We start from the raw sequence: 14,806 nt of genomic DNA on the forward strand, positions 1-14,806 counted from the left end.
AAATCTAGACTAGCTGAGAATCAAGGTGGATGGTGATCTTGAGTAGATGCCTGTGCACTTTTCGGCATTGAAGAGGCAAGGTACTTTTAAGTTTTGTGGTAAATTGCTCTTTTTGTATAGTGCTCTTGAGTAAATGAATGTAAGTTGCACATTTCCAGATATTCACTTACTAACTGTTGTTTCCTTCTAGGTCTATGAGATGATCTTGGTGCGACACGGCCTCATGATAGTAGGTGAACCCCTCGGAGGGAAGACCTGTGCCTGGCAAGTCCTAGCAGACGCCTTGGGCGATCTCCACATGGCAGGCCTAATGGGAGAATTCAGGGTCCAGCATCGTATCATCAACCCAAAGTCTATCACCATGGGACAACTGTACGGTTGTTTTGACCCTGTCTCCCATGAATGGACGGATGGCGTTCTGGCGAATACTTTCCGAGAATACGCCAGCAACCCCAATGACGATAGGAAGTGGATTCTCTTTGACGGCCCGGTCGATGCAGTTTGGATTGAGAACATGAATACTGTGCTTGATGACAACAAAAAGGTAACAAATTTTTCCAATTGCCACAAAATTTTGTCATCATTCAGTCGGCAAAGGTATCCGACCTCAGACCTTTAGAACTCAGATTTAAAAAATTTGGTAAAAATATTGTGAATATTGAGTGAAAACTTAGTAATGAATGCAGGTTGCATTTCAAAAACGACCTGTCTATAGATTAGTTCTAAATAAACTGAACATTGTACCAATGGAGTATGATCACAACCACTGACCTCTTTTCAGCTTTGCCTAATGAGCGGTGAGATTATCCAGATGAGCAACAAGATGAATCTGATCTTCGAGCCCGCCGATTTGGAACAAGCATCACCTGCTACTGTCAGCCGCTGCGGTATGATCTACTTGGAGCCACATCAGCTCGGCTGGAGACCGTTCAAGGAATCGTACGTCCAAAACAAACTCCCGAAGAATCTCGACAGCGAGCAATTACAGCTTGTCAACGACTTGTATGATTGGCTGATTGATCCGATGTTGGACTTCATCCGCCATGATTGTAAGATGATCGTCAATACGTCGGGTATTCACCTCGTTCACATGATGCAGCGACTGTACTCCTGTTTGCTCGACGAGATTGAGAATACTGGGAAGGAAGGGCACGAGGTGTTGTCGAACCAGCAGATCACGTTATGGCTACAGGGTCTCTTCCTTTTCTCCATCGTCTGGTCCCTCGGTGCTGTGTTAATTGGTGACAGTAGGAAGAAGTTTGATCATCACTTCCGGTATATTCTCTCTGGTACCGATCCTGACCACCCAAAGCCAAAGAGCATCAAAATTACTAAGGTAAGGGTTTTTTTGTTGGAGACGAAATTCCAAAATCCTCCTATCTGCTCTGCTCTCTTCTGCATTGCTCTTAGATAGTACTAGTTATGCATATAATTGCAGTCTGACATTTCCGTGTTTCTATTTACAGAGCAACTCCTTCCCAGAGAGAGGTACCGTCTTTGATTTCTGCTTTGAGAAGAAGGCGAGCGGCTCCTGGGCTGATTGGATGGACACCTTGGATAAATCATTACTGGGAATCCCAGCCGGTGCTAAGGTCAACTCAGTCATCATTCAGACTGCAGATACAGCCAGGCAGATCTTCTTCTTGAAGACGTTCCTAGCACACGAGACTCCGGCACTTTTTGTTGGTCCGACTGGAACTGGCAAATCGGCCATCACTAACAACTACTTGGTCACACTACCTAAAGAACAGTAAGTTGCTTCTCTATTTGTTGTTGTATTAAACTATCAATTACAAATAACTGTTCAGTGGCTTGTGTCCATTTCTCAACCAGGACATATTTGTTTAGAAATATGCATGGTGGCAACATAGCATGTTGTAGAAAAAAATTTGAAATCTGTCTCTTGGTTGAACAATATTGTCTAGGTTTTCCTTCTTTTTTTGTGTTTCAAAACATGTCTCCTTTTGAACTTCAGATTCATTGCCAACAGTGTGAACTTCTCAGCTCGTACATCAGCCAACCAGACACAGGACATTATCATGTCCAAGCTTGACAGGAGACGCAAGGGTGTGTTCGGCCCTCCGATGGGGAAGAAGTGCATTGTCTTTGTGGACGACTTGAACATGCCCAGTAAAGAGGTGTACGGTGCTCAGCCTCCCATTGAGTTGCTGAGGCAGTGGGCTGATCATCATCACTGGTATGACAAGAAGGACACCACCAAGATCTTCCTGACTGATGTGGTGAGTTTCCCTTATGATTCATGCTTGCCATCATAGTGAATGCCGGCTTGAAAGTTCTTTTCTAACCCCCAAAGACCACCCTGGCATTTGGGCCTCAATCTGACTGGATTTGCTTATCAGAATGTGGTGATATATAGTTGTATCATGTTGGAGGACAACTCCCTGTGTAAAATCTCTGTTTTGCGTAAGTTGTGCCAACTGATCTCCACACATATATACTTACCCGGTCCTTTTTGTCTTCCAGTTATTCCTCGCTGCCATGGGCCCTCCCGGTGGTGGTAGAAATGACATATCGAGCCGTTTCACCCGTCACATGAATGTCATCTCCATTGACGAGTTCGATGACACCACCCTGTCTAGGATCTTCACATCAATTGTTGACTGGCATTTTGCCAAAGGATATGATGCTGTATTCTCACGCCTTGGCAAGGTATGTTCTGACATAATCCAAGCACTGGGTTAGTTCTAATAGTTCTCATCTGAGAAATGTTGTTTGGGTAGAAGCATCGGGAAATGATGCATCTCCTGGTATGCTCTGACGTCAGTATCATCACGAAAGAAGCATTTACACCCTTTGTTGATGTCAAAAGGTTACCAAAAGTCTTATACTTATGCAGCCTTCCAGGAAGTAAAGGATCTGGTTCAAACCTCCTTGTTCTTGATTTTGAAATCTTCTTCACTTACAGATGATGATCCAAGCCACAATGAGTGTATACAAGGACGCCATAACAAACTTCCTTCCAACCCCATCCAAGAGTCACTACGTCTTCAACTTGCGTGATTTCTCGCGTGTTATCCAAGGTGTGCTTTTGGCGCCCGCCACCCACCTGACTGAGGGCGACAAATTGATCCGACTTTGGGTGCATGAAGTTTACCGAGTCTTCTACGACAGGTTGATTGATGATGCTGACAGGTTTGTAATGATTTATGATCAGTTTATTACATGATTGATTGATTTGTTGATTTGAGTTGATTGTCGGGTAAGTAGTACCCTATTACTTTGTCTTGCAAACAAATAAAATCCAGTTAGTAGTGCAGATTGAAAGCAAAAAGATTCTTCATAATGCTGATAATGCTGATAATGCTGATTATGCTGATAATGCTGATTATTTTTCATTCCAGACATATGTTTTTCAATATTGTCAAAGAGACCTGTCTGAATGCCTTCAAAGTCAACATTGACAAGGTCCTTGGTCATCTGACGATGTCTGGCAACGTGAAGGATGATAATGTGAGAAGCTTGATGTTTGGTGACTACATGGTGACAGAGTCGGAAGCTAAAGCCTATGACGAAGTGCGTGATTTGAAGGAACTCACAAAAGTTATGGAACAGTAAGTGAAGTTATCGATAAGCTAGAGTTTCCTGACTTCTCTATCTGAAGTATAAATATTTGAACTGGTGATGTCCTGCATCGGTTAGAAAGCAGCCCCAGGGGTCTGTGATGGCCAGCGTCAAGACTAAAGATAAGCCTTCATTGAGTCTTGCCGATGTGGGTCGTTTTGATGCCTTGTTCAGTTGTCTTCTGCCTTAAAAGTCTACTCTGCCTGGAGATTGAATCTTGTGAAACTCCAGTCCTTGATAACATCTGTTGAGAGAAACATTTTCTCTGCCTCTGCCTCTGATTCATTCATGTGAAACTCCTTGATCACATCTGTTGAGAGAAACATTGAAAGACCCCAATTTCATAAATCATCTTTCGATTGAATAACCTCATCATTTCTCCCTGTCAAGTTTCCCTTTAAGTGGTAAGTAAGTGCATGCCCTTGTCGACACCTTGTTATTGTTGTTATTATACAGCAAGGAGACACTGTCAAAGTTGCATGACTATTTTATTTGTATGATGGTAATCTTTGAATTATTATCTTTGAAGTACAGGTTTTGCATGTTAATTGGTAGTTTTTTGGAAGTTAAGTCCACGTCTGCTTAAATATTGCACTTTATTGGATTAAGGAGTTGTCGCATGATATGTCTCACCAGATAGAGAATCATACAGTGTGAAGACTGTGTTGTCATGTTGTCATGTAAAGTCACTTCCTGAGTCAATTGCATGTTATTTTGGTCATGTTAGTCCGGGGACGGAGTCTGTGTTTTGACCTGCTGTCATCAATGACTTTGGGGTGGTTAGAATAACTGTTCTAATTCCTAATTCACTCTGGGGAGGAAATGATAATGAAACAAACTTCTGAGGCTTTTATCATATTCTAGTCTTCTAAGAAAATCATCCAATGAATACATGCCTTTCATCGGGGAAAAAAAGTAATTTATAGGGTGTGAGGTGAATTTTTCCACCATACATGTATGAGAATAATGTTTTCCAATGAATATATGCCTTTCATCGGGGAAAAAAGTAATTTATAGGGTGTGAGGTGAATTTTTCCACCATATGAGAATAATGTTTGTCATTTCAGTTACCTTGATGAATACAATCAGATGAGCAAGGCCCCAATGTCCCTTGTCATGTTCAAGTTCGCCATTGAACACATCTCTCGTGTGAGCCGTGTCCTCCAGCAGGATAATGGTCATTGCTTATTGGTCGGTATCGGAGGCAGCGGTCGTCAGAGTGCAGCCAAGTTGGCCACTTTCATGGCAGATTTCGACATCTTCCAGATTGAAATCACCAGGAATTATACCGTGAATGAATGGAGAGAGGATCTGAAAAAGGTAAAGAGGCTTTGTTTTGGTCACTTGCTTGACCCCTATACTATTCAAATCAAATCAATCAAATCAAATATGACATTTCTAAAGCGCCCAAATTTGGTGAAAAATTTCACCAACTCTCAGGCGCCTTTGAAATACACTCGAAAAAGGTGTGCTTTTAAAGGTTTTTAGCAGTTCTTATGATCACTGTGCTCCACAATTGAGTTTAACATTTAGTGTCTTTGTTTCCATTCCAGTTGCTAATCAAGGCCGGTGCAGAAGGAAAAAACATTGTCTTCCTTTTCTCGGACAATCAGATCAAGGATGAGTCATTCATGGAAGACATCAGCATGATCCTGAACACTGGCGACGTGCCAAACTTATACCCAGCAGACGAGAAGGCCGAAATCATTGAGAAGATGCAGACGGTAGCTAGGAACGAGGGCAAGAAAATCGATTCGACTCCTCTGGCGATGTATAACTACTTCATCGAGAGAGTACGAGAGAACCTCCATATCATTCTGGCTATGAGTCCTATTGGAGATGCTTTCAGGAATCGGTTGCGAATGTTCCCATCTCTCATCAACTGTTGTACCATTGATTGGTTCCAGGTAAGGGAAACTATGCATTCATTCACACATTTGCTGTATGTCTGCCCATCGGGACATTTCAACAACTGCTCACAGAAATTTTGGTCCCAGGCTGTTCATTGGAAACAAAATTGTATTCTTATTTCTTCAAAGCACTAAATGATGGTATCTCTAAAATATCTTTAGAGAAATCTTTACCATTTCCAATTCTTTTTTGATTTTCAGAATTGGCCTGAAGATGCCCTGGAAATGGTGGCTAACAAGTTCTTGGAGGAGCTTGACATTGAGGACGATGTCCGCAGAGAAACTGTGGTGTTGTGTAAACACTTCCATGAAAGTGTTCGATTGACCTCTGTTAGGTAAGTCAAATAGTTTTGTCAATAACTTGTGTCTGATAACGACCTCTAAATAATGGTGGATTATGAAAATGAAGGCTGGCACACAATGGCGAGCTTGAATGATATCCCAGCTGGTCTAAATTCCAGTTTGAAGAATGAATGTTTCCCTTGTCAGTAAAGCATGCTGTAATTGACACAATCAAGTTGACCTTCCCTTAGTACACTCTTTGGAAGAGAGGAGGCCCTTTTACCCTCTGTACCCCTTGGATACAATGCTTAACTCCATGTATTATCTTCCAGGTATTATGACATTTTGAGAAGACACAATTACGTGACCCCCACATCATACTTAGAACTTATCCTGACGTTCAAGAAAATGTTGGGTGTCAAACAGGAGGAGATAATGACCTTGAAGAACAGGTACCTGACCGGTTTGGAGAAATTGGACTTTGCTGCGTCGCAGGTGTCCATCATGCAGGCTGAGCTGAAGGCGCTGCAGCCGGAGTTGATACAGACGTCTGCTGAGACTGAGAAGCTCATGGTGAAGATTGAACAGGATACAGTGGAAGTGGAGGCAAAGAAGGAGGTACAATAAGATACGATTATTACTTATCCTTTTCAAATTTGAGTCAGGAAGTCGTTGAAGAAACTTTCAGAAGTTTTGCTACATGTCTACATCCCATGCCAAATTGCTTCAGGATGGACTGTGTGTCCCACAGTATAAAGAGTGAGGCACAAGCATTGGGAATTTGGAATAAGTAACGAAACAAAACAGAAGTGGACATCAAGAGACTTCTCAGCACACCATAGTTGCCCTCTTTTGAACCATTCCTTTGGCAACGTAGTCATTTTGTTACTTTCATCCTTAGGTTGTCGGTGCTGATGAGGCTGTAGCAAATGAGGCTGCTGCAGCTGCCCAGGCCATCAAGGATGAGTGTGAGGCTGACTTGGCCGAGGCCATCCCGGCTTTGGAAGCTGCCATCTCGGCCCTCAATACCCTTAAGCCAAGCGATATCACTCTGGTCAAGTCAATGAAAGTAAGTCGGTGTCAGCTCAAGTATAAGGCAGATATTTAGGTTGTGCCTGTTCCACTGCCTTCCTTTATCCAATGAGCCAAGGACGACCAGGCCTAACTCTGATGACCTGAACAAACGGCCTGAAAGTGACTCTAACCATTACACAATAGATCTGAACATAGTGTTTGGGCCAATACTTACCAAATTTTAGCTTGCCTAAGTTTTTTTTCAAATAGCTTGAAACTAACTGTAATTTGCACAATGGTACCAAATTCTTGGCAGATTTTTCACAAATTCCATGATTGCAGAGTTGCATGGTGTATTTTAACTCTGATCTTAATAATCTGTGTTTCAGAATCCACCAGCTCTTGTGAAACTCGTCATGGAGTCTGTGTGCATCATGTTGAGTATCAAGGCGGAGCGTAAGCCTGACCCAGGCGGCTCTGGCAAGATGATAGAGGACTACTGGGGCTCGTCTCAAAAACTTCTTGGCGACCTTAAGTTTCTGGATCGGTTGAAAGGATACGATAAAGACAATATCCCGCCAGCCATTATGAAGAAGATCAGACAAACGTAAGTTAAAGTGATTTTTAGCCCACTGCTAAGTTAAAGTGATCTTAGTCCCCTGCTCAGCCTTCTGTTTGTAACCTGTCCTCATAAGACCAATTTGGGATGAATGCCTAGCTGGACGTCACTTTATTGGTCTGACATGATTTTACTAACTATTGGTACATGTGTTGGTAGAAAGTCTGCCTCAAAATCTTAAATATCTTGTATGCTGTTTCCAGATATATTCCAAATGCCGATTTCAATCCGAATATCATCAAGAATGCTTCGACTGCTTGTGAGGGTCTGTGCAAGTGGGTGTGTGCCTTGGACGTCTACGACCGAGTTGCCAAAGTTGTGGCACCCAAGAAACAGAAGTTGGGTGAAGCCGAGGCTGACCTGGCCATTCAGATGAAGAAACTGAATGCCAAGAGAGCACAGCTCCAAGAGGTACGAAGTTACATGAAATGTTAGAAAGTTAGACTCAATTCATTGGCTTCAAAAACATGACATCCCAGAACTAGCAGCCCGCAGCCCTGAGGGAGGAGTTCTGGCCATCTAGAACCTGTTTCAAGGACCAACTTTTGATGACCTGTCTGAATTAGGACAGATAACAGGAACCACCATACCAACGGAGTTTGTTTATTCTTTCTCTAGGTTGTTGACAAATTGCAAGCGTTGAATGACCAGTTTGAGGCCATGACACAGAAGAAGAAAGATCTTGAAGACAACATTGAACTTTGCTCCAAGAAGTTAGTTCGCGCCGAAAAACTGATTGGCGGGCTTGGTGGTGAAAAAGACAGATGGACCGATATGGCGAAAATGTTAGGAGAACGTTTTATCAACATCACGGGAGATGTCTTGCTTAGTTCTGGTGTTGTGGCCTACTTGGGTGCATTTACTGTCGATTTCAGAAATGTGAGTACTGTATTAAAGGTTTTGATACAGAATGGAGCTGGTTTGAGAATCGTTATTGCATGGAGTCATGTTTCCAGATTCTTATGCCTGTAGGCTGCTGACAGTATTTCATTGTACATTTACCGTAAAAACTGTAACCTTAAAATCCTTTGTGCTGTCATTTTAATTAGAAAGAGTCTAGGGTTTACCACTAGGTGTATCCACCAAATCATCATCTCACACGAAACAAAAAACCATTACAAATATGAATCACAACTTGGGGCTACCGTCATTAATATGCTATGCTTGATCGATTCTCATTGCCTACTCATATTACATTCATACAGGAAGTTGTAGCTGAATGGCATAAGCTGTGCCAGTCCAAGTCAATCCCCTGCTCCGAGCAGTTCTCACTGGCAAACACCTTGGGTGAGCCGGTCAAGATCCGTGCGTGGAACATCGCTGGTTTGCCAGTTGATGGCTTCAGTGTAGAGAATGGTATCGTTGTCTACAACTCCAGGCGTTGGCCGCTTATGATTGATCCTCAAGGTATGGTATTATAGTGTCTTCAGAAAAATTTTGATGATAATAAATGACAACATTTAAATGACTCGATCTGAATGCTAAAGAAGAAGACGACGACGAAATATATCCAAATCATGATATTTTGAATAGCTAAGCAGTGAAGTCTGCAGCTCATTTGTTCTTCTAGTTTCAACTGACTGGTAGCCCTCTTGTCCGTCACTGATTCATCTATGAAGCCCATCAGCCCTGACGTCACTTCAAGTCCTAACTCCTCTAGTTTGTTCTAATTCTTCATCTGGCCATTTTAAGGAGCTACGTGTACAATGGCAAATACTTTGTCTTTTATTTCAGGTCAGGCCAACAAATGGATCAAGACTCTGGAAAAGGCCAATCAGCTGACAGTAATCAAACTTTCTGATCCAAACTACGTACGATCTCTTGAGAATTCTATCCAGTTCGGCTACCCGATCCTTCTGGAGAATGTTGGAGAGGAACTCGATCCACTGCTTGAACCAGTCCTGCAGAAGCAGACGTTCAAGTCACAGGGAGTTGAGTACATCAGGCTTGGTGACAATGTCATTGAATACTCCCAGGACTTCAAGCTGTACATCACGACAAGGTTGAGGAATCCTCATTACCTGCCTGAAATTGCAGTCAAGGTGTGTATCGTCACAGTCTTATTTATCAGCAGCACTTATTGGTCCATATGGATGTACGGTTTTGGCCAGTTTCTAAAGAAAAGCATCCAACTTGTTTACGAAATGTCGTTGATTTGAAGCTCAGCCAGTGTGGCTTGGTACATGTACTTTCAACTGGCCTGAAATGGCCAAGTGTAGTGCATTGTGTGCTTGGTTACTACAGAAAGGTTCCTGGATTCTGCTGGGAAACGACTGTAAAGTGTTTTGAAACAGTAGAGTGTGAAGTGCTATATAAGAATGTCCACTTCATTTTCATTTTTCTCCACCTTTAGGTTTGTCTGCTGAATTTCATGATCACGCCCCAGGGTCTGGAGGACCAGTTGCTGGGTATCGTGGCTGCCAAAGAGAAACCTGAACTCGAGGAGAAGAAGAATGAGTTGATTGTGGAGAGTGCCCACAACAAGAAACAACTGAAGGAGATTGAGGATAAAATCTTGGAGGTCCTCTCATCCTCTCAGGTAAATTTTGTTAATTCTGATCAAGCAGACGTGATGTTGTTCACTTGCTAGTTGGGAAGCTGTAAATGCTTCCTCTTCTCCTCAATTCCTTGAACTAAATGTAGTAACTATCTTTTTCAGGGCAACATCCTTGAAGATGAAACTGCAATCAAAGTTCTCTCCAACTCCAAGACACTATCAGAGGATATCTCAGCCAAGCAGGAGATTGCGGCCCAGACAGAGTTGGAGATTGATGAAACACGTATCGGCTATCTCCCAGTTGCCAAACACTCCTCCATCCTCTTCTTCTGTATATCTGAACTTGCTAACATTGAGCCCATGTACCAGTACTCCCTGAATTGGTTCATCAATCTTTATGTTCAGGTGAGTTTGAATGGCCCTTCTTCCTCCTCATGTGCTTTGCATCGTTTGAATCAGTTCAGCTGGTCTTGCAGGCGCATGCCCTGAGGCCGAGTCCTTATGTTATTCACATGGCAACTGTTTAGTGCCCCAGAACCCTTTTGAGCTTTCCATCACAGTTAACCCTTCTTCTTTCAGTCCATCATCAATAGTCCGCAGTCCAGTGAACTCGAGGAGCGTATCCAGAACCTGAATGATCACTTCACCAACAGCATCTATCGTAACGTCTGCCGATCACTGTTTGAGAAGGACAAGCTTCTGTTCTCTTCTATACTGTGTGTGGGCATTTTGAAAGGAGAGTAAGTAGACATAGCATCGGTTTGATTCTGTCAAGTTTCAAGTTTGCAGTCTGTAGTCTGTGTTTCTGAAGTGTTAGTGAGCAGTCCAGTTTCTAATGTACATTGTAGAAAAATAGTTTCTAGGAATATATTTAGCACGGTATGATTCCCACAACAAGTGCTGAAAGCTGAAAAAGTTTTATCAAGATGTTATCAAGAGGCCATAAGACATGAACCATTTACACAAAAATTTGATGACTTGTTTGTTTAATAGGGGCAAGATCGATGATGAAATGTGGCGATTCTTGCTGACCGGTGGTGTAGCATTGGACAACCCTCATCCTAACCCAGCACCAGAATGGCTGCAGGAGAAATCCTGGTCAGAGATAGTCAGGGCGTCCAGCCTGAACAACCTCAGAGGACTGAAAGAACGTAAGTGATTACACAGAATGTACATGGAAGAGAAATGTCTCCTGCAAACTAGTGATGTTCTCAATTTCATGACAAATGGAGCACTTTTACCTTTGTGGGCCAAAGATGTGTTGCTCTGAGTTCGTTCGTCACTTTGTGTTGCCTTGGTTTAGGTTGTGTTACATTTTTAATTCTGTTCATATGCTCAGAGGGCTGCCTGGGGGAATTGTTAAGAATGCACGTCCTTAACTCCTTTCATATTTTCAGATGTCCAAGAAAATCCACAGAAGTGGAAGGAAATGTACGACTCTGCCACACCACATGAATTCACCTATCCGAATCCCTTTGATGCAGTCAGTGGATTGGACCGCTTGGTTGTCCTGAGGTGTCTTCGCCCTGACAAGGTTGTCCCGGCGATGGCAGATTTCATCGTGGACAATTTAGGCCAACAGTTCATTGAACCACCGACGTTTGACCTCGCTGGTTCGTTTGCCGATTCCAACTGCTGTGCACCACTTATCTTTGTGTTGTCCCCTGGTGCTGATCCAATGGCTGCACTGATGAAGTTCGGGGAGGACATGGGCTACTCTGGGGATAGGATTCAGACAATATCTCTTGGCCAGGGACAGGTCAGTCAACCCTAAAATATTTGCTGTTTTTGACTTGACAGGTAACCTATGTGAACTAGAAAAACCTGTTTGTGCACTTGGGTAGATTAGCTGATACCTGTCTCATATCTGCTAGAGTGTTTCAATTATCAGATCACCTTAAATCTCTAGGGCTACCAATGCTTTGAGCCTAAGCCCTGGTACTGAAAACTATTAACCGATGTACATTATATTTGAGAACTGTTCTTGATTTTCTCAATTAGTTTCAAATTAGCTCATTGGCTTGTTTCGTTCTAATTTCAGGGTCCGATTGCTGCTAAGATGATCGATAATGCCATCAAGAATGGAACGTGGGTCGTACTCCAGAATTGTCATCTTGCTACCAGCTGGATGCCTAAGCTTGAGAAGATCTGTGAGGAAGTCATCATCCCAGACGACACGAATCCTAATTTCCGGCTCTGGCTAACCAGTTATCCGTCTGACGAATTCCCTGTTTCAATTCTACAAAATGGAGTCAAAATGACCAATGAGCCACCGAAAGGTCTGCGGTCGAATCTTCTGCGATCATACCTCAATGATCCTATCTCTGATCCGACATTCTTTAATGGTTGTAAAACGGTAAGTATCAGTTTATTGTAGTAACCAACAGCAGTGTTGGAAAAGTTAAATTCTCTATTTGATGATATCCAAAGTTTTCCGACGGTTGGTAAAATTTGAAACTGGGGAGCAGAATTAAAGTATTTTCATCATATATTGATCCTTTTCCAGAACAAACGATGGCAGAAGCTGTTATTTGCCCTGTGCTTCTTCCATGCCATTGTACAAGAGAGGAGAAAGTTTGGGCCCCTCGGCTGGAATATCCCGTATGAGTTCAACGAATCTGATCTCAGAATCAGCATGAGGCAAATGCAGGTTTGTAAACATATCAGTATGAACTCTGCTATTTCTTCATTTGCATTTATCTTATTTGGTAATGTGTGCCACTACAAATCGCAGCTGTACTTTCAGGCTTTTCGGTCCACTGCCAAAATGTTTCTGGTTTGCATGACTGACACTTTAAATGAAATATTTCAGATGTTCTTGAACGACTATGAAGCACTTCCTCTTGAGGCTCTGACGTATCTGACCGGCCAGTGTAACTACGGAGGCAGAGTAACAGACGATAAGGATCGCCGTCTGCTCGTCTCGATTCTCTCCATCTTCTATAAAGAAAACGTCATCACCCAAGAAGGCTATTCATTCTCCAATAGTGGTCTGTACACAGTACCCCCGGAAGGAACATACCAGAGTTTTGTGGATTTCATCCGTGCTCTTCCACATGTCCCGAACCCCGAGGTATACGGTCTTCACGAGAACGCCGACATAACCAAGGACAACCAAGAAACCCAGACGTTGTTTGAGGGTATTTTGTTAACGTTGCCAAGGCAGACCAGTGGAGGCGGAAAGTCATCTGGCGATGTCATCCAGGACTTGGCAGAAGATATCCTCAACAAACTTCCCCAGAATTACAATATGGAAGCTGTAAGTTTTATATGATTGTCACCTTTTACAATTCTTAACATGCGAATGCTGATGATATCTGAGACTTATATACATCTACTGTGTTCATCAAGAATCTTAACTAAAGTCGGACTTCCCAGATACACCAATATCACACTGTTTTTAAGGGTGTATGCACCATTTCTGGAGGTTAAAATCTGACATGGAAAATCAAGTCACAATTCCTTACCTTATCATTTGCTTTCAGGTCATAGCCAAGTATCCCGTCGTCTACAATGAATCAATGAACACAGTATTACGTCAGGAACTGATTCGCTACAACCGGCTGATCTCAGTTGTGCGCGCCAGTTTACAAAATCTCAAGAAGGCCATCATAGGTCTCGTTGTCATGTCCTCAGAACTTGAGGAGGTGTTTGGCAGCATGTTGGTCGGGAAGGTTCCCAGCGTGTGGGCGTCCAAGTCATACCCATCCCTGAAACCCTTGGGTAGTTATGTGAATGATTTACTTGTGAGGTAAGTGAACCTGCTATGAATCTGTCACCTGGTCTCATGCAAAGGACTCCCCAGAATTGAACCCGGGCCCTATTGGGTTGTAGCTAGCAATGTTAACCACTGCGCTATGAGGCTCCCCTCATCATCTAGGCTTAGCATGATCTCTTGATCTCAGCATCATTAGGAGCTTATCCTGGTTAAAAGGACTCCATCTCCCCCTTTCTCATCACATCATCACAAATATTTTCTATATGTGACTATAATTCTGGGAGTTTATTCTTTATCTTTTAGATTGAAGTTCTTCCAAGATTGGATCGAAAATGGTGCGCCGCCAACATTCTGGCTCTCTGGTTTCTACTTCACCCAGTCGTTCTTGACGGGCGTTTCCCAGAACTACGCTAGGAAGTACACGATCCCGATTGACAAACTTGGCTTCCAGTTTGACATGATGTCAGAGGAGAGACACATACCTACAAAGCCTGATGATGGTGCTTACGTATACGTAAGTATTAGTTAAACCTTTCATGAACTTCCAAACCTTGACTCAGTAAGGTAGAGTGGTACAATTATAGGCCCCCAGAAAAAAAGCTGGCAGTACACATTTAGTTTCATTAAAATATTGAATGGATTGCTGATGGTCAAGAAATAAGTATTTTCTTTTTTTTCCTCACGATTACTTACTTTCAAATTGCATTCTTTGTTTGTGTTGTAACGCGCTACTTTTTCTTCTTACAGGGTTTGTTCCTTGAAGGTGCCAGATGGGATCGGGAAAGATACGCCATCAACGAATCTCTGCCGAAGATTCTGTTTGATACATTGCCTGTCGTATCCTTTTAAACATCAATTGCAGTTGCTATTACAACCGGTTGACTTGTGTTGCAAAATTCTAGATCATTACGTTAATGTCAAGTTTGTTCATATCAAAGATGGTGCATTTCAGTGGTATCACATGTCAACCTTGTACGGATGCTGATGGATGACACGTCAGTGTTTGTGGCCCCGTCGTCATTCAGACTTGTCAGTTAATCAATTACATCGCGGTACACATGACATGTAGTGACGCTTGAAAGATTGACATGTGGCCATGGACAGCAGAATGATGATGGTACGTCATGATATCATGAATAGTATTCAAAGAGATTTCAAATCTTCCAAGATTTGTAAACTCTTGT

The 14,806-nt window shown here is 42.6% G+C and overlaps 1 protein-coding gene across 1 annotated transcript in view; it reads left to right on the forward strand.

The window, feature by feature from the left end:
• The window catches only part of LOC135485939 (dynein axonemal heavy chain 3-like), a 29,583-nt gene that overhangs the window by 13,318 nt on the left and 1,459 nt on the right, over positions 1-14,806 (forward strand). Inside the window, exons 24-51 of the mRNA XM_064768347.1 lie at positions 191-544; positions 782-1,336; positions 1,467-1,750; positions 1,976-2,240; positions 2,485-2,670; positions 2,927-3,153; positions 3,363-3,572; positions 4,650-4,902; positions 5,136-5,489; positions 5,694-5,827; positions 6,107-6,392; positions 6,676-6,843; positions 7,178-7,395; positions 7,611-7,818; positions 8,026-8,286; positions 8,613-8,814; positions 9,142-9,449; positions 9,761-9,946; positions 10,067-10,309; positions 10,484-10,644; positions 10,898-11,055; positions 11,302-11,663; positions 11,946-12,260; positions 12,411-12,554; positions 12,717-13,163; positions 13,390-13,655; positions 13,926-14,136; positions 14,370-14,459. Coding sequence (XP_064624417.1) covers positions 191-544; positions 782-1,336; positions 1,467-1,750; positions 1,976-2,240; positions 2,485-2,670; positions 2,927-3,153; positions 3,363-3,572; positions 4,650-4,902; positions 5,136-5,489; positions 5,694-5,827; positions 6,107-6,392; positions 6,676-6,843; positions 7,178-7,395; positions 7,611-7,818; positions 8,026-8,286; positions 8,613-8,814; positions 9,142-9,449; positions 9,761-9,946; positions 10,067-10,309; positions 10,484-10,644; positions 10,898-11,055; positions 11,302-11,663; positions 11,946-12,260; positions 12,411-12,554; positions 12,717-13,163; positions 13,390-13,655; positions 13,926-14,136; positions 14,370-14,459 — 7,056 coding nt within the window. The remainder of the gene's footprint in view (positions 1-190; positions 545-781; positions 1,337-1,466; positions 1,751-1,975; positions 2,241-2,484; positions 2,671-2,926; positions 3,154-3,362; positions 3,573-4,649; positions 4,903-5,135; positions 5,490-5,693; positions 5,828-6,106; positions 6,393-6,675; positions 6,844-7,177; positions 7,396-7,610; positions 7,819-8,025; positions 8,287-8,612; positions 8,815-9,141; positions 9,450-9,760; positions 9,947-10,066; positions 10,310-10,483; positions 10,645-10,897; positions 11,056-11,301; positions 11,664-11,945; positions 12,261-12,410; positions 12,555-12,716; positions 13,164-13,389; positions 13,656-13,925; positions 14,137-14,369; positions 14,460-14,806) is intronic.

Source organism: Lineus longissimus, chromosome 1 (assembly GCF_910592395.1).
Source record: "Lineus longissimus chromosome 1, tnLinLong1.2, whole genome shotgun sequence".
NCBI classification, from domain to species: Eukaryota; Metazoa; Nemertea; class Pilidiophora; order Heteronemertea; family Lineidae; genus Lineus; species Lineus longissimus.